This window comes from Protopterus annectens, chromosome 11.part0 (assembly GCF_019279795.1).
Source record: "Protopterus annectens isolate FY-2018-M chromosome 11.part0, PAN1.0, whole genome shotgun sequence".
NCBI lineage: Eukaryota > Metazoa > Chordata > Ceratodontiformes > Protopteridae > Protopterus > Protopterus annectens.
This window is the reverse complement of record NC_056745.1, coordinates 693965650-693985057: the sequence shown is the minus strand read 5'-3', so window position 1 is coordinate 693985057 and position 19408 is coordinate 693965650. Positions and strand designations below refer to the sequence as shown.

The following is a 19408-nucleotide window of genomic DNA, read 5'->3' as shown; positions in this document are numbered from 1 at the left end:
CATCCACCAGGAAAATCTGGAAGAATTTCCTTATTTATTCCCGGCAGAGAGAACTAGACCCTTGCCCATCTCCTGTTAGTGTGGTTTCGGATTATTTGTCAGGTCCTCTTCATGCAAGAGCAGCAGCCTCCACCATTCGAGTACATTTGGCTGCTATCTCAAACCTCCATAATGGATTCCAAGACTCATCCTTAATCTCCCATCGCCTCTGTAAAACCTTCTTGAAAGGGGTCTTTCATATCAGACCACCTTTCAAAGAATCAATCGAACCTTGGAGTTTATCACTAGTACTGCAATTCCTGACACGATCACCTTTTGAGCCTGCTGCCACTTGCAATGTAAAGTTCTTATCCTGGAAATAACTATTTTTAGTAGCCATCACCTCAGCAAGATGCATATCCAAGCTTCAGGCCTTGTGCATAAAACGCCCTTAAATCGTCTTTAATAATGATAAGAGTATCACTGCAGACTAACCCTTCCTTTTGGCCCAAAGTTATTTCAGAATTGACACTGAACCAGACATTTAACCTACCAGTCCTTTTTCTAACTACTCAAATAAAGTAGAATACTGCCTTCATTTGCTGGAGGTACATAGACAATTACGATTTTATCTGAGTAGAATTAAATCAGTACATAAATCAGACCAGTTGCTTGATGTTCTTCGTGTTTAACTGTTGCAGTCATTACATTTGGGTTATCTGCTTGCAGGTAGCCCTCAGTCGGCCTGATTATCAAAGTCTTGGGTCCTGCGTCGGTTGCTGTCTCATCTTCCATGACGTCAGGTAGTCAGGGGTATAAAGCATGCAGCCAGCGCCATTACATCAGTCTTTCTTGCCGTGCATTGCCCGAAGCAGAAGCAGTTCGCAAGTGCCGGTCGGCCGACTCCTGAAATTTTCGTTTTCGAGTTTCAGATCCAAAGTCTTCAACAAACCCAAGTACCCCGCTGGGGATCCTTTTTCTTGCTCTAAACCGATGTCAGTAAAAGTTAACAATTGTATTACTTGTGAAAAGCAAATACCTCATAAAGATTTTCATTCGTACTGCATTCCTTGCTTAGGCCCAGACCACGACGTCCCTCGCTGTCAGTTTTGTGCCTTATTCAATCTCGAACTATTCGTCGTCGGTTCATTTTCGCATCTAACTATTTTGGTACTTGGTTCAAGTATCCAGAAATGGCTTCGGTAAGCCACCCGACTACCGAAATTCCAAAAAAGTGCAAAGATAAAGACAGAGACAGACCGCATAGGTCCAAAGCTGCCGACGACGCTTCCGTTAAGCTAGTCGCCAGTTCACTGGTACTCAGTGAGGTGTTTTTGCAGCCCCTGATACCCGCTAATTCAGATTTGCAGGCCTCTACTGAGACCCATTCAGAATCCGGTATGCCACGAGATGCTTCTTCAACTATGAAACCTGCGGATGTCTCTAACTTGTATGGGTCCAGAGCCACTGTGCAGGCACCGGCTTCTGAGGGTGTAGTCAGGCCTACTGACTTGCATATTAAACCAACGCCATCTCCTTCTTCAAGGCCTAAAACTTGATTCACGCCTAGAAAACCGATGCCCACCCCACATGGTCAGGCCCCTATGCCTAAAAAACAAATAAGAATGGCTGAAGACCTTATTACTCTAATCAGGGGAAGCCACCCTTCTCCCTCTAAGAGACCTAGAACTGATTTTCCTTCTGATTCTTCTGATCAGGATTCTGAAATTTCTGTTTCTTCTGATGACCAGGATTTGCCCTTGTCTACCTATGAGGATTCTGATGCAGAGGACTCAATTCTCTCTGCTTCCCCTCCAGATTTCTCTTTTGGTGAAACTTTGCATACTCTTAGGGAGCATTCCTGCTGGGAAAGCCAGGGTTACTCTGACTCCAAAAAGAGGCTTAGGGAATTCTTACTCCTACCTCAACACAGGCCTTTAGGTATCCCTCCTGTACTGGACATTGTAGATGATGCCTTGTTAGAATCTAGCCTGGCCCCAGACACTATACCTCTGGCTCCCAGGAAAACTGACAGGTATTACAGAGTGTCTGACTCTCACAAGTTCCTCTTTAAGAATCCTACTGCGGATCCAGAGACCATTTCACAGGGACTCAAAGGCATTAAGGCTACTACTGCCAAAAACCCTACCCCCTCTGATAGAGATTCCAGGGGCCTGGACAGATGGGGTAAGAAGGTATACACTTCTGCTACTTTGGCCATTAGGGCCTTAAACTGCGTTTCATATGTAAAGTATCAGCAGCATATTATTGAATTGCTTAAACAGAACATTATGTTTATTCCTGAATGTGATGAAAATAAAGAATTACAGGATTTAATGCATTCTGCTGAACAAGTTGGTAAACATACTTTGCAATGTGGTTTTGATTTATTAGAGGCATCTTGCAGGGCTGCTGTCACTGGGTCTGTACTTAGAAGGCATGCTTTGCCAGATCATGTTAAAGCTAAATTACTGGATGCTCCCTTAAACCAAGACCGCCTGTTTGGCAACAAAGCAGAAGAAGTACTTAAAAAGATGGAGGAAAAAGTTAAATCTATGCAAACTGTTAAAGATTTCCTGCAAGTACAGCCTCCCAAATTTAGTAGGCACTGGCCTTCTAAGAATTGGTCCTTTCCTGTCTCTTCCAGGCCTTCTCAGTCCAAACCCAGGACCAGCAGACCACCCAGGCTTCAGTCTCAAGGTACTCACAGGCCTAAGCAGTGGGGGGCTCCCACTTCCAAAGCTAGAAATAGTAAGACACCCCCCTATGGTAAACTGTCACAATGACTTAACTTTAAACCTTCCAAGCCCTGTTCAACTGACTGTTCCTTTAGGGGGAAAGATCGCCCTGCATGCAAAAAACTGGGAACTCATTACCCAGGACATATGGGTTTTAAATATAGTTACCCAAGGATACAGATTCCACTTCCACTCCTTACCAACACCAAACAGTTGGCCAGACCTACCCCCAAATCAGTGGTCAGAGGCTCAAAAGCAGGTTCTGTCTCTCTCCTAAGTATCAGGGCTATTCAACCTGTCCCAGAAGAGGAATGGGGGCAAGTTTTTTACTCAAGACTTTTCTTGGTACCAAGGAAAGACAATTCTTGCCGTCCTATCCTGGACCTGTCTATCCTAAACACCTTTTTGGTAATCCCAAAATTCAAAATGCTAACTCTTAATCAGCTGCTTCCCATGCTAGGAAAAAATGCCTGGTTGGCAACATTGTATTTAAAGGAAGCTTACCTGCACATCCCAATTAGGGAATCTTGCAGAAAATACCTACGCTTCAGAGCAGGCTACATACACTATCAGTACTCTGCACTGCCCTTTGGCTTATCTACTGCTCCCAGGGTATTCACAAAGTGCCTAGCTCCAGTCATTGCATTCTGCAGGTAAAGAAATATTCAAATATACCCATACCTGGACGATTGTCTAATTCAGGCAGAAAGCTAGGACATACTATTAATTCATCTGGTGTTTGTACAGAAACTACTAACCTCACTGGGGTACACCATAAACAAAACAAAATCACACCTAGTACCCTGCCAACAAATTGTATGCCTGGGAGCAAGCTTGAATACAACTTCCCAGATGGCTTACCTCACGCCAGAGAAACAAGTTTATTTGACAGCCTACTTTAAACTACTGGCCACAAAGACTCGGCTGTCTGCAAGGAAAATACTACAAGCCCTGGGGTTCATGGCCTCTTGCATTTTACTAATTCCATATGCAAGACTGCATATGCGGAAACTACAATGGTATCTAAAAAGCCTATGGTGTCAACATTCTCAGGACCTAAAATCAATGATTCCTATCATTCCTTGTATAAAGACAGTGTTCCTTTGGTGGGCAGAGGCCTGCCACCACAACAAGGGACTGCCATTCATTCTACCTCCTGCTGCCCAAACCTTAACAACAGACGCATCAGGCTATGCATGGGGGCTCACTTGGCAGGGCAGTGCATTCAGGGCAAATGGAACCCGAGTGAAATGCACCTGCATATCAACCAGAAAGAAATGTTAGCTGTACAGAATTCTCTGTCAGGAAAAACAAATCCAAGGGTACACCAAAGGCTGAAATAACACAAATCCTTTATTGGAAACAAAATGCCTAGGACAGTTAGCGCTTTCACGTTGTAGTAACGCTTCTTCAGACTTCAATGCCATGGTAAAACACAATTCACTTTAAATAGTATATAGACACACCTATAATTCATTAACATTCCAATTAACAGTTTAAGTAAAAGGCTAACTTCTAAAAATTTTTTAAAACAATGTATGCAAAGTTACTATTGTGACATATTAAAAAGTTAAAAACATATGATGCAACCATGGGGAAAAATGTTATGTCCTATGAATCTAGTGTTTTAAAGGTTTAGCTGCCAAAAATGGTTTTAAATTAATTCTCTCATTTAACCCATATTGATGTGCCTGTAACCTAAGTATCCATTTGCTCTCAATTTCTTCAGTGTAGTTCCTTAAATTGATTAATCTAATGGTCTTCCTTATTAATTCTAACACCCTAAACTTGAAACAATGCTGAGATCCATTATCTATGATATGTCGGGCTTGCGCATTAGTAGTGTTCTCTTTGTTGATTGCGTAAATATGCTCCCTTATACGCTCACGAAGGGTTCTGTTTGTTTTCCCTACATAGTATTTCTGACATGTCTGGCATTGTGCTAGATATATGAGATCTCTGGTTTTACAGTCCGCATAACAAGTAAATGTATATGTGCGTCCAGTATGTGGGTGTATAAATATATTATCTTTGGCTATGTAGGAACATTGATTGCATGTCCGACATGGAAACGTGCCTTTTCTTTGAGATCTGATGGAATTATTATTCTTCATTTCATAACATAATAGTCTCTTGAGGGACTTCATGTTCCTATATGCTATCCTTGGTTTATCATCTATTAGAGAGCCAATTCTATCATCCATAGCTAAAAACTTCCAATTCTTGGTGATAATCTTATTAATTTGACTATTCCTGTTTGTATAAGGAATGACAAGTCTATTCACCTGGGTCCGAGGTTTATTGTTTACTTTAGACTCTGTAGCAACTTTCCCATAAAAATGGTCTCCCTTTACCAGTCCTTATTTTTTCACTGGTATCTATAGTGACTTGTATCAAATCACTGTTATAACCTCTGGTAGCGAAGTCATTTAATAGTCTTTCTTTCTGTTTTGCAAAAGTGGCATCATCAGTGGTCAATTTTGATACTCTATATAACTGATTAGTGATGATGTTGGAATGAATATGTTTGGGATGCATGCTGGTGCGGTGAAGAAAACTATTCCGCCAGCATGGCTTCCTGTACATTTCAGTATGGATCCCATTTGATTCTTTAGTTAACCTAACATCTAAGAATTCTATCTTGGTACATGAATGTGCACTTTCAAATTCCAAAAATTCTGTAGTCCCATTTAGGTATCTAACAAAATCTAAGAGTTCTGACTCATTTCCTCGCCACACAACAAAAACATCATCGACAAAACGATTATAATATTGTATATGATCATGGAACAATGTATTGTTAAGGACATACGTGTCCTCCCAATATGCCAATACAAGATTGGCATAGGAGTTCGCGCATGGGGTGCCCATCGCTACCCCCTTTGTTTGTAAAAAATATACATCCTCATAACATAAAACATTATTTTCCAAAACTACTTCGAGTAGTAACATCCATTTTATGATGTTATTGTTGCTGACCCCATTCTTTAACAAAAACAACCTTACAAACTCCACACCAATAATGTTTGGTATGGATGTGAATAACGTCACGAAAAAGTCGTTCTTATCTATGTGCCTTTGAGTATTGCTTAAAGCAAGGTTCTCCAAAAATTGTTGGGTATCACGTAGTATATAATTTGTTTTATTAATGATGGGTTTGAATTGTTTGTCCAAATATATGGATATTGATTCTGTCAACCACCCTTTGCTGGAGACAATGGGTCTCAAAGGTGGGTCAGTCATTGTTTTGTGTATCTTTGGTAAGCCTCTGAAGGTGGGTATCAAAGGGTTCTCTACAATGAAATATCTATACAAATCCATATCTATAACATTACTCAAAAGCATATCATATAGATGTCCATGTACTCTGGTAATCAAGGTGTTCAAGGAACTCATAGTCAAAGGACAGTAGGTGTCAACATCAGCCAACATAGTCTCAATCTTACCCATATATTCCTTCCTATCCATCACCACTATGGCGCCTCCTTTATCTGCTTGTCTAATTATAATATTATCGTTGTTCTGTAAACTAGAAATAGCCATCCTTTCCTCTCTAGTAACATTAACAAATTCTGATTTAAAGCTATTACTGTTGTATAATTCCAATAAATCCTGTTCACATGCACGTTCAAATATATCCAATGAAGGATGTAATGGTGGCATGAAAGTAGAAGGTTTTTTAAAAATATTATGTACATTTGTATTCATAGCCATATCATCATTATCATAGAACATTTTTAATGCTATGTTCCTAGTGAACATTTTAATGTCCACAATCAAGTCAGTCACATCAGAATAACCAGAAGGTATAAAGTTCAGTCCTTTGTTAAGGACGGACAGCTCATATACGTTGAATTCATACCTGGATATATTGACTACTAAATCCTGGTAATGGACTTCAGAGCCTTTCTCTGTTGCTCGTAAATTTCCTCCGTTCCCTTTCTTTTCCTCGCCGTGTTCTGTGGTTGCCATGTCCTCTTTTCTATCTGCTTGAAGGGGAGGGGAAAAGATGGAAAACCCTCCGTCTGTGTTAGTGTGTCGTCTTCTATTTCGCCTGCTGTCGAACTTACAGCTGGCGACTTCCTTCGTGCTCCATTGGTAGCGTTGTGTTCCGTTTGCCTTACATCCCTCTTAGGTGGATTGTTGCTGGCACCATTGGAATGAATCAACGCTTCTATAGTAACTTGTCTTTTAGGTCTCACTGTATTGTTGGCGCCTGTGTTAGGTTCGTCGAACACTGATGACTCAGCACATGCGGCTGACATCGCTGTAGGGGCATGGCTCTGGTTGTCAATCACGCTCGCTCTGTCTGTGGAGTTCAACTCAGGGCTAGATGTAGACAAATCATTCCTGGGACGTGTATGTGTTCTATCTCTCGGCCAAGAGAACACTTGGCCTTTTTGGAAGTCGAGATAGTCCCTCTCCAACTTCCTTTTCTTGTCCTGGACAGACTTGGTATCGATGATAGATAACGTAGATTTAAGATCTACACATAGTGTGTTGAACTCATCTTCATTCAACATTTTTGATATATCAGTCTCTAATTCACTTATCTCCGTTGTTAAAGTCTCTAATGTTGCATTGTATTGCTCGATTAATAGCTTCATATAACCGAAGCTAGTCTCGAATTCTCTGACAGCCTTCAAGGACCACATTCTTCCAGGACAATTGTTGGCAAAGGCGGACAACACCACTGTTATGTGGTACATAAACAAGCAGGGGGGGAACCCACTCATACCCTCTCTGCAGACTAGCCATGGCTTTGTGGAACACAGCCTTGAGCTACCAAGTGCACCTACAAGCTCAATTCCTGCCAGGCAAGCTGGCAGACGACCTAAGCAGAAATCTCATGAACCCACACGAGTGGAAACTGGAACCAAAGATATTCAGTATTTTGAGAAACAAGTGGGGGAGTCCAGAGATAAACCTGTTTTGGACAAATTCTGCACAAGGACTCCCCACAGACAAGCTTGGAAAGTGGATGCCCTGTCCTTCACCTGGAAAAAACTATCAGTTTATGCCTTTCCCCCTCTGCCTCTCCTCTCCAAAGTTCTACTAAAGATCAAACAGGACAAACCAAGGACAACACTCATTGCACCAGACTGGCCACGCCAACACTGGTACGCCCTATTGTGCAGTGTGTCACTGCTGGAACCATGGCACCTGCCTCAGACCCCCTCCCTGCTGTCCCAGCTGGAGGGCCAGCTTCTGCACCTCCAGCTTCAAACCCTGAACCTTGCAGCCTGGCTAATTACCTGAGCTGTTCATTACCATCCTTCAATAAGCAAGTCATGGATGTCATTCTGGAGGCAAGGAGGCCTAGTACTAGAAAATCCTATACTGAAAAGTGGAAAAGATTCTGTTCCTGGAGCCAAACTTGGGATGGGCACAACAGTGCCCAATTTACCGCATATTCTTCAATACTTAACTGAGATGCTTCACAAGGGCCTTTACTTCTCTTCCATTAAAATTCATGCCTCGGCCATTTCAGCACATTATAATATGGAGCCACCCCTCTTCTCTCATTCACTGCTGAAGCAAATCCTCAGAGGGGCCAAAATCTTAAGGCCACCCAGGAGAGCCCCTACTCCAGCCTGGGACCTTAATTTTGTGTTGGAAAAGCTCACTCTACCTCCCTTTGAGCCAGCTGCAACTGCAGAGTTGAAATTCCTTTCTGGAAAAACAGCCCTCCTTCTAGCCATCACTTCAGTAAGAAGGGTGTCTGAATTACAGGCCCTCATGGCAGTGGAGCCTTTCATCATCTTGAATGCGGACAGGGTGTCCCTCTGGACCAATCCTTCCTTTATGCCCAAGGTGGTATCCAGTGTGGCCCTTAATCAAGGCATTCATTTGCCAACCTTCTTTTCTAATCCACAGAACAAAGGGGAATGAATACTGCACTCCCTGGACATGCACATACAACTTAGATTTTACTTGGACAGGACTAGGCCTCTCAGGAAATCTGAACAGCTGCTGGTTGCATTTGCTGCAGGGGCAGAGGGGAAGGCCATTTCAAAGTGGATAGGCCATTGCATTCATTTCTGCTATAAGCACCATGGAAAACCTACCCCACAGGGGATAAGACCCCATTCCACCAGGGCTGCATCTACTTCTACAGCCTTTCTCAGAGGTGTTCCTACCAGGGACATCCTAGAAGCTGCTACCTGGAATTCTGTACATACCTTCACCAAGCATTACCACTTGCCAATTTTTTTCTAAATCCAGAGCTGGTTTTGCCATTGCAGTCTTGCTGGTCCTAATGCTCTCTAACTGCCTCCTCCCTTCCTTAGATTTGGGAATCTACCCAAATGTAATTACTGCAGCAGTGAAACACAGAACATAGTACAGTTGTGTACACTTACCATAAATGTAGATGTTCGAGTGTATTCACTGTTGCAGTCCTGGTTACCCTCCCTCCAGCCCCCTGACTTCTATTGGCTATACCTTTCTTCTTGTTTACTGTATTTAAGCTTTCTGGTGTATTTGCTTTTTGTTGGAGGTGTAACCTTGTATATAATTGCTTCCCATTATGGGGGTACCTGACATCTGGGGCAAGAAAAACTGATGTAATAGCGTCAGCTGTATGCTTTATACCCCTGACTACCTGACGTCATGGAAGATGAGACAGCAACCGATGCAGGACCCAAGACTTTGATAATCAGGCCGACTGAGGGATACCTGCAAGCAGATAACCCAAATGTAATGACTGCAATAGGGAATACACTCTAACATCTACATTTATGGTAAGTGCGCACAACTGTACTTTTCCTATTCAGGTCCTAAATTGGGAAACTCTGTTTCTAAAGTGATCTTATCTAAGTGGTTGAGACATTGTATAATCTTTGCGTACCAACATAATACAATTCTTCTACCGAAGAAGGTCAAAGCACACTCCACCAGATGAGTGGCGACTTCTGTTGCTTTTCACTCAAAGGCTGCAATGGATGATATCTGTGCAGCTGCAACTTGGGCTATCCCTCATACCTTTATCACTCATTACAAATTGAATTTGGTCTCCAGGGGAGAGCATCCTTTGGTTCAATGGTACTCAGGAACATCCTTCCATAAGGTCCACCCAGGACATAAAGTAGCTAGCGACTGTGTCCCATCAGTAAGGAATGAATGAAGACTAACAATATCAGATAAAGAAGTTACGTTCTTAGCGTAACGTTACATCTGTGTTGTTCATCTTCATTCATTACGTCCCACCCTCCTTCCCCCTTCAAAGGGCTCCTGGAGTTTCGGATTTGGTCCAAATCCTGCATTAGCAGACCTGCTCAGAAAAAGCCTCTACTTTCTTTATCACGGGCAAACTCGATCTGAGATAACGGAGAGGGGCACTATGGGTAAAACTTAGCACGAGAGTATTTTGGCTGGTACAAGCTTGTTATAAGGTCAACTTAGTTCCGAGGATGGAACCGACACCCATCAGTAATGAATGAATGAAGATGAACAGCACAAATGGAACGTTATGGTAAGAACATAACTTCTTTTTGTATACTTTTCTAAAGCCTAATTTGGCACAGCAGTGTCAAAAGTGACTCTAGCCAGATGGCTTACTGACTGCATCACCTTTATTTACAGAAACAAACATCTGTCATTACCAAAACATCCTAAAGCACACTGCGCCAGGTCTATGACCATTTGATCTGCTTTCTGGTCTAAAGCATCTATAGATGACGTCTGTGCAGCTGTTACATGGTCCAACGCTCATACTTATATAGTTGATTACAAATTACACATAGTGTCTATGAATGGAACAGCTTTCGCCTCTGCAGTACTCTGACATAACCTTCCTTGAGGACCACCCAAGATGATTTTATCTGGGGACTCTGTCCCATCATTTGAGGAATGGATGAAAAAGACAACATCAGATATTAGTTATGCACTCACCATAACTCTGCATTTGTGTTGTCTTTTTTCATCTTGGTATGACCTGAAGGATACTTCCGAATAACGTCTGCTGTGTGGTCTCCAGAGTCTCCTTCTCTGATTTCTTCATGTTTCCCATCATTTATCCTGTGGTATTACATACTCAGAAATACAGTGGACTGCCTCTTCTGTTTTTTGGCATTGTGTGTGATAACTTGATTGCAAACTCGATCTGAGGTAACTCACAGGTACTTAGGTGATTATAGGTAAGAGGAGGAGCTCGAGCTACGAAGCCTAAAGTCTGTCAAGTGGCAGGGGATGAATCTGAGGGTCGGATCTGAAATCCATCAGTTGAGGAAGGACAAAGAGAGATGACACATATGCAGAGTTATGGTGAGTACATAACTATAATTTATTGGTAGCAACAGCGTGCACTGCAAGCCTTTAAGGAGAAAAGTGGTGTGCTTCCTACTAGACCATGTTCCATTATGTAATGGGGCACACTTATTTCATAACTTCTGTATAAGCCAATAAATTAAGAGTAAAGTGACCAAAACTTATCAAAATCCACAAACAAGACTGCTCATAATATAACACAGTAATGGCCCTACAGTAAGCGCTTTCATCTCAAGAATGTATATCTCAACTTCATCAGTTGGGATAACATTACATGCTGTTTATCTGTAGCAGTTACACATCATTAAGGCTTGTCGCAGTAAAAAAAAAAGACATATTTTAGGCCTAGTTACATTTCATGCTTCTGAGATATTCATGTCTTATCCTTTGTTAGTGGTGCTGTGTCGTTATTGGAAGGTATAGTTGTAATTCTGAAATCTTTTCATTCCCACTAGACAGAATGACATTTATTTTTAGGTGATATGTAGCACTGCGTAAGACCACCAAAATGAGTGTTTTTTTTTTAGTCCTTTCCAAGAGGTAGTAATATATTTGAAACTGAATTTTTACTGGAACTAACAAATGTAACACATATTCTATAAACAACTTGGCATAAAGGTTTTTTTCTGTTTACTTTACAAATGCCATTTAACTCATGTGAAACAGTTGCACACTCCATGTTGATGAAGCAACACTACTTTCTAGAGGTAACATTGTAACTATATATGCTTTGTGTGTTTTATAGGCTACTCATTTACTAGACATAATTTTCTATAATAAGAATTGGCAACATTTCTACATACACTACATTTCTTTTCAAAAGAATGCAAGAGACACATTATATACAAAAAGAGAAATAACCTATGCATGCCCTAAATACCAGTAAATTCAGCATTTTTGTCAGTAGACGGATGGATGTAGATATGCCAACATTCCTGTGATGCATTTCTAATGATTTATTTTTTAATGTTTACATACAGATTACAAAGGAGCACCAATGTGTGAAGAACCACCATTTTCCCAAGAGTTCCCTCAAGAGCAGGGTAGAAAGCATATTATTATTTTTGCTATGACCAGAAGTGGTTCCTCTTTTATGGGTCAAATATTCAACCAGCATCCTGATGTGTTTTACCTTTTTGAACCTCTTTACCATGTCCAGATTGCCCTCACTAAGCCTAATACCAGAAATAAGAGCCAAGCGAACAAGAGTTTCCTACTTGGGGCCTTCAGGGACCTCCTGCGCAATCTGTGTGATTGTGATTTCTATTTTCTGGAAAATTATATCAAGCCAGTGCCTAAAGACCATGACACACCATTATTTTTCAGGAGAGGTGCCAGTCGAGCTTTGTGCTCACCTCCAGTCTGTGATGTGCCACAGGACCTGGAAGAAGTCGAGGAGAATGTGTGCAGTAAAATGTGCCACTCATTAAATTTAACTCTTGCATCCCAGGCATGTCAGAACTGCAGTCACATGGCCATAAAGATAGTCCGAGTCCCTGAAATTAAAGACCTGAGAACACTAGTAGAAGATCCTCGACTGAACTTGAAGATTGTACATTTGGTGAGGGATCCTAGGGGAATTCTAACATCTAGGATAGCTACTTTCTTTACTCACTTCAGGATGTGGAAAATATGGAATGTAACAGGACAAAGACCTCACAATATCGACCTGACTCAGATCACAACATTATGCACTGATATGTTGAATTCTGCAGATACTGGTCTTAGCAAGCCATCCTGGCTCAGGGGAAAGTACATGCTGGTAAGGTATGAGGATTTAGCCAAAGAACCAGTGAAAAAAGCCAAAGAAATATATAAATTTGTAGGCCTGAACTGGAATGACAGAATTTCTAAGTGGATATTACAAAACACAAAAGTAAATATAACTCCATCTGAGTATAATAAATTTTCCACCAGCAGGAACTCATCTGCTGTTGCTGAAAGCTGGAGATTAAATTTGTCCTTTGATATAGTCAAGACTGTACAGAATGTATGTAATGCAACATTATCAAGACTAGGATACAGGTCCGTACATTCTGTTGAAGAACTGAGGAACCTGTCACATAGTGTGGTTGAACCTATAGAAATGTCTGCCTGTTATATGACACGACATTGTAAGTGTCTGCAGAATAGAGTGTGACTGTTTTACTGTTTTATTACTAATTAAATGTTCAGAACCCTCTTCCTTAGCAAAAATTCTGACTGCGTTTAAATAAACTGACATTTATGAGAAATATGACTTGGGTGAAAGGGTCTTTTTGTTTGGTTATCCTGATACTTCAAATTACCAGATATATTTTATATCAAAAGATGACCATTCTTGTTTCATGGTCTTTCTTCATATTCATAGGTTCATAGGTAGGAGCTAGGCTATTGGCCCTAGGGCCTATATAAGCCTAGCCAAAGGTACCCTGGCTTTCACCACCCAAGAAAATTATTTACCTGTGCCACTGTCGAGCAGAGCCACAGAAGTGATCCCCGGGGTGAATTTCCTATCTCCCATCCAATCATCAAGATTTTTCTTGAAGAGTGCTAATGAGGAGCTTTGTTTGATATAGATAGGTAGTTTGTTCCAGAGTATGGGAAGTCTCTGGGACAGGAATCTATCCCTCCAGCATGTTCTGTTTATTGTGTTGACGAGGTTTAAGTCCCTAGAGCGTGTAGCTCGTAGGGACTGGGATTTCTTTAAGTGGAGCATGTCTAAAAGCCCTGGGTTTGACACAGCTTTGTGTGTTAGGCAGAGATCGCCTCTGAGTAGGCGGTATGCAACGGAGTAAAGCTGCAGTTTTTTGATGCATAGGGCATCTCTTTGAGGCTGGTAATCCTCTTTGTGAGGTATATCTGTGGCCTTTCCAGTTGTTGTAGATGTCTTGTGGGGTACATACCAAAAGGGGCATTGTACTCTATAATGGGTCTAATGAGTGACGAGTAGAGGGGAAGAATGACCTCTTTTTTTCCTGGATGAGAAACCTTTTGTGATGAGGCGTGCCACGTAGAAGGATGTCCTGACTACTGTGGCAATATGATTATCAAAGGAGAGACTACTGTCCACCTGTGTCCCAAAGTCTCTTATCACACTTTAGGTTTTAAGTAGACTACCACCTATGTGGTAGTTCATGGGTACTGAGTTTTTACCAAAAGGGATGACAATGCACTTTTTGGCATTGAGCTTGAGGCCATGGCTTTGACACCAGGCATCTGTCTCAGTGAGGCCCTTTTGTAGGATGCCCACATCTTTTGGAGTTTTGATTATGGCTCCTAGTTTGCAGTCATCTGCGAACGTCATTAGCCAAAGACCTGCTGTGTTGGCCTGTACTTCAGAGAAGTAGATACCAAACAGGAGAGGACCCAGGACTGAACCCTGTGGTACTCCACTTGTCACTGGTCTGAAGTTGGATTTGGAGTCTGCTACTTTCACAGTGTGGGTTCTGTCAGTGAGCCAGTTGGCAACCCATCTTGTTGACATAGGGATTTATACCCAGTTTAGTGAGTTTATCTATAATTCCAGAGTGGGTGATGGTGTCGAAAGCCTTGGCGAGATCTAGATAGGCTGTGTGAACCACCTTACCCTCATCTACGGCTTTGGTGACTGCTTCAAAGAAGTCTATCAGGTTTAGGAGACATGATCTGCCTTTTACAAACCCGAACTGGGTGGGGTCCTGAGTTTGGAGATTACCAATGTCATTGTTTATAAGTCCCATGATGATACGTTCCATAGCCCTGCAGACCAGGCTCATTAGGCTAATGGGGAGGTAGTTTCCGGGGTCTGTGGTGGCTCCCCCTTTGTGGAGTGGGATAACTGTCACTGTGCACCATTCAGTGGGCACATAGCCTGAGGTGAGGCTATGATTGAACATGGTACTTAGGTGGGGTGCCAGTTCGTTCTGTAGTTCGTGTAGAACACAGCCTGGGATGTCGTCAGGTCCCATGGATGCTGTGTTCTTGGCTTTGGATAGTGTGTTTTTCACCTGTGCAGCCGTGATTACAGGAACTTTGCATTCTTCTGGTATAGAGATGGGCCCTTTAGGGGATGACAGGGGGGTAAAGTTAGCACTGAACCTATCTGCCAGGATGTTGGCAATATCAGTTGGTTCTGTATATTTAGTGCCATTGTGCTGTAACTCAGAGCAGATCTGAGTATTGCCATTACTAGAGACAGCAAATTTATAAACATTGTATTTCCCTTAGATAAAATATATTTATAACTACTGTACATGCATAGCATTTTAATTACATGTACTTTAATTATCTGTGTGTATTTCTTTACCTACCGATTTTGTATTTCTGTCTACATTCCTTTATGAAGATTAATCAAAAGACAAGTTCTTTTCTTTAAAAAAGAGAAGAGAATGCAGTATAAATGACCCATAGAGATGTTTAAAAAATGTATGCAAAATTGAAAATGAGGTACTCAGGATAAAAATAAATGTTTCTACCAGAAAACAAAGCCTTAATTTGTGTGTGTGTGTGTGTGTGTGTGTGTGTGTGTGTGTGTGTGTGTGTGTGTGTGTGTGTGTGTGTGTGTGTGTGTGTGCGTGTGTGCGTGTGCACATGTGTGTGTGTGTATGTGTTAAAGTGATAAAGTAGAATCAAGTGGAAAAAGAAGTATGCATTATGCTACCAATTTGAAAAAGTGTAGAGGTAAGGCACATGGATTACACAAGTTAAAATGGATGCCTTTGTGATGTTATGGTTAGCTGTCACTTTCCTTTTTTTAAAAGTATGCTTTATTACATTATTGTGCCCCAGTTCCCTCATGCATTCACCTTGCCTTCAACATTTATAGCACAATAATCTCTGCAATACTATGTGCCATATGGCTTTTTGATCTTCTGGAGAGTTGGGGTGTTTTTCATTTTGTGAATATGTGCACACAATAAACACAGCACTGACTTCACGTAATAACAGGTATGTGTGAAGTAAGCGTATGATAACAAATACCTACAGAGAAGGCTGCATAAAAGAAATGGAAAAAAAATCTGTGGTGCTTTTCAAATGCCACATTGCAGTATTGTTAGACCATTTGCTATATTTCTATGTAGGACTGGCCGTAGTTTCCTAATTTTGGTTGTCTGAATCTCAGTTGTAAAAGTAAATGTTTAATTCCAAGTGGGATTACCAATTACAAAAACATGTGAAGCAAACAAAATATTGTAGATATTCTTATAATCATAGAGTACACAAGGTAACTGGGCCCAGTAGCCATTTGCATCTTGCCAGTACCCACCCATATTCCTTTCCTCATTTTTCAAGGAGCAACAAGCCATTCATAACAGGGGTATATTTGTGGCTATCCATCCAGTTGTGTAATTTCTTTTTGAAGGAAGAAAGTGTGTCTTGTTGCTAATTTGGTAGACTTTGCACTGGAGAAGAGGTAAGCACCTTAGAAATATGTCTTTTCACCATGTTGTTTTTGCTGAAGCAAGTTTAGAGCCCTAGTTCAAGTGTTAGTGGGGCTGTTTGATTTGTGGAAATATAAGAGGTCTTGGACTACTGAGCCCTAAAAACCTGCAAGGCTAGCCAGTGATCACACTGAGTCTGTAGGACATGGAATAAAGGGGCAGTACCTCCAGCCTCTCCTGGTATCTCTTGTCTTTCAAGCCTGTGATCTTTTTAGTTAGGAACCATTGGGTCTTACTTTCTCAAGGAAGAAGTGGAATGTCAGGTGAAATGTACTGTAATGTTAACTCCATAGCCAGTTAATGTTTTAATGCAGTTAGTAGGATTAGTTGTACAGGTCATCTCTTCCAAGCCATACAACCATCACTCATCTACAGCTCTGTGCACTAACCCACACCCCCAATATATTGTCCCACTTAGTGACATCTTGGCTTCTGGTAATGCCACTGTTTTTCTTCATTGTAAGTAAGCATTTTGGGGATGCTTGGAGCTGAGAGCCAAACTTGCATCTTGGAGTCATTGCAGTAGTGGTTGGCAGGAAGGATCAAGTCATGTTCATATTTCCTTAACAGGGCATATAATCCTGACATTATATTGTGGTGTTTGGTCCCTCCCCTTCAAAACAGGTTCTTGTGCTGTCTTAAGCCTGCCTTTTTGATCTTTTGGTGAGTGAGTCATTACCTATTTCTCAACCTTTGGGGAGAGAAAGCAGTTTACAAACATATAACCCTCTTCTCATTGACCAGCACTTTTATAATTTGTCAGTGTTGTCCGACCCAAATCACTGATAAAGACAGAAATGTGACAATTGTGTTGACACTTAGGCTGGGACTGATTATTTGGAGTTTGAATGTATTCCTTTTGAGTACCTAAGTGTTGTTATTAAAATAGATTCATATTTTACCTTTATTTCAGTGATACACTGTACTTATCTGAGTAATTCTCATTCTCTGATATAAAGCAGTCTGTCTGTCATTTGTTCACAGAAGAAATCAAAGATGCATAAAATCCTTAGTTTTCATTTTTATAATTCATAGTCATTGATATGACAGCTCCACCACACTAATTGCACCAAGGTAATCTGCCCAGAAAATAAATATGTTAACTCATTATGTAGGTTCTTCTCCTTAGAAACATATATATAGCAGTGACAAAGAAAATTTAATTTATTGTACTCTCCTTATTTTTGTTTTCTTAGTCTAATCAAGTTTATGGACAACTTGCATTCTCATCACCTATTAGACTTATCCGTTTGTTTCTATTTGTTTAGTATATGTTAAATGGATAAGGTTGATCTGGCTCAATTACCTCTTATCAGGGTGAACCCAGAAGCTTTGGCCTTATTGTTTTCTCATTCACACAGTGTGTTCATCCTTCTCACTGCTGCAGTAGCCTTTAGGCTATATGGGTTGGTTCATGTCTAGGAAACACCCAGCCAGCTTCAAAAAGCTCTGGCTTCCCCCAACTCCTTCACTGTTCTTACTCACAGGGAAGTAAATATTGTGGGAAGAAATAGCTAGGGAATTGTTATGGCTAGGCTTGTATAGGCCCTAGGTCCGATAGTTTAGTACCAACCTATGAACTCTAGCTGCTGATTAGCTAATCCCAAGGAGGGAAGTAGGCAGTGAAAGTGAAGCTTACTTTCTTGCTGTCTCGAGAAGAAGCATCTCTCTGGATTCACAGGAGCAGCAATCAGCTAAGAGCTTCATTTCTAGCTTTAGGGAGTCCCTCCACTCAGAAATTATTGCCTTTTATCTGATGTTGTCCTTTTCATTCTTCCTCAATGAATGGGTTATGGATCCAACTGAGCCTCATACTTTAGACTTTGGATCCAACTCTCGAGCTCCTCTATCTACTCTTAATGCCCAAGTCCATCTCTAATAACCCAGATCACTTTTGCCACCATCGTGCTCAGGCGTAGGGTCCTTCTCTCAAGAATTTTCTAAAGCTTTTCTACTTCTTTTTGTAAGTGAAAGTTATTTTTTTATCTTAAATTCCTGTCCTTTTTATCTACCACCTCCCTCTTAGTTTTCCAGCTTCCTTTTCTTGTCAAACTAGTTACTATAATTTTATATAGTATATCATTATTGTTACTGTGATGAAAGCAGGCACTGCCAGCACAGCTTACTGGAATTTTGTAAATAATTATGTGTCATTTGTGAATATCAAACTGATTTCTACAAGATGCTTGTGTTACAAATGTATTAGAACTGTATGCCATACATGATGCCAGTGTTACAAATGTAGTAGAACTGCATGTCATGAGTATATCAAACTGATTTGTACAGACATTTGTGTTGAAAAGGTATTTGTAAAGTGCTTCTCTTTGAAATATATCCACAGTGTGCCCTACTGGAGAGAGCAGAAATGTGCATGCACTATTGTAACTGTTTACATTTATATGTTTTAACAGAGGAAACTGGCAGACAGGAGTTTAACCTCAGTCCAGCAAACTTTAAAAAATGTCTGAAATTAAATCACTTGATAGGCTTGGCCATAAAGATGCTATCTCACAGGTTTAAAGGCAGTCAGAGACACAAGGTTTGTACTAGGAAGCGTTCTGTATTGTCTTTGTGGTGAATTAATTACTACTCTGGAAGTGTGGAGGTATGCAATTGCATTATGACTTCCAGCACCTGCCAAAGATCTGAGCAAAAGCCTTTGTGTGTGTATTTTTACAGGTAGGTGCTAAGTCCTGCCAGCTTCCAGCAATGGGGTTTTGCATGGGAACTAGAAGTCAGTTGACCAGAAGTGATGCCATTCTGCAAGCTGTCTCAGATGTAATATTTTAGATATTATTTTGAGAAGTCTCTTAGTGAGACTGAGCATTCTGTATTCTGCCTTGGGCTTGATAAGAACAAGAAGGACCATTCCCCACATCATCTGCCGTACTCTGTTAAGTAAATAGGGAATAGTAACTCTCTTAAATGCAGTCAGGAATATAGTGAAGCTTAGTTTAGATATTGTTTTTCTTTATTTGTCTGGGCATGTCCTTCAGTGTTACTGTAAATATTTCCTGTGAT

The 19408-nt window shown here is 41.0% G+C and overlaps 1 protein-coding gene across 3 annotated transcripts in view; it reads left to right on the top strand.

Annotated features, from left to right (window-relative positions):
- Window positions 1-13224, top strand: part of LOC122815560 (carbohydrate sulfotransferase 1-like) — a 1589425-nt gene extending 1576201 nt beyond the window's left edge. For all 3 annotated transcript variants that reach the window (XM_044088150.1, XM_044088151.1, XM_044088153.1), the window contains one exon: window positions 11966-13224. In XM_044088150.1, the coding sequence (XP_043944085.1) occupies window positions 11966-13125 (1160 nt within the window). In that variant the 3' untranslated portion in view covers window positions 13126-13224. The remainder of the gene's footprint in view (window positions 1-11965) is intronic.
- The last annotated feature ends 6184 nt before the right edge of the window (window positions 13225-19408 follow it).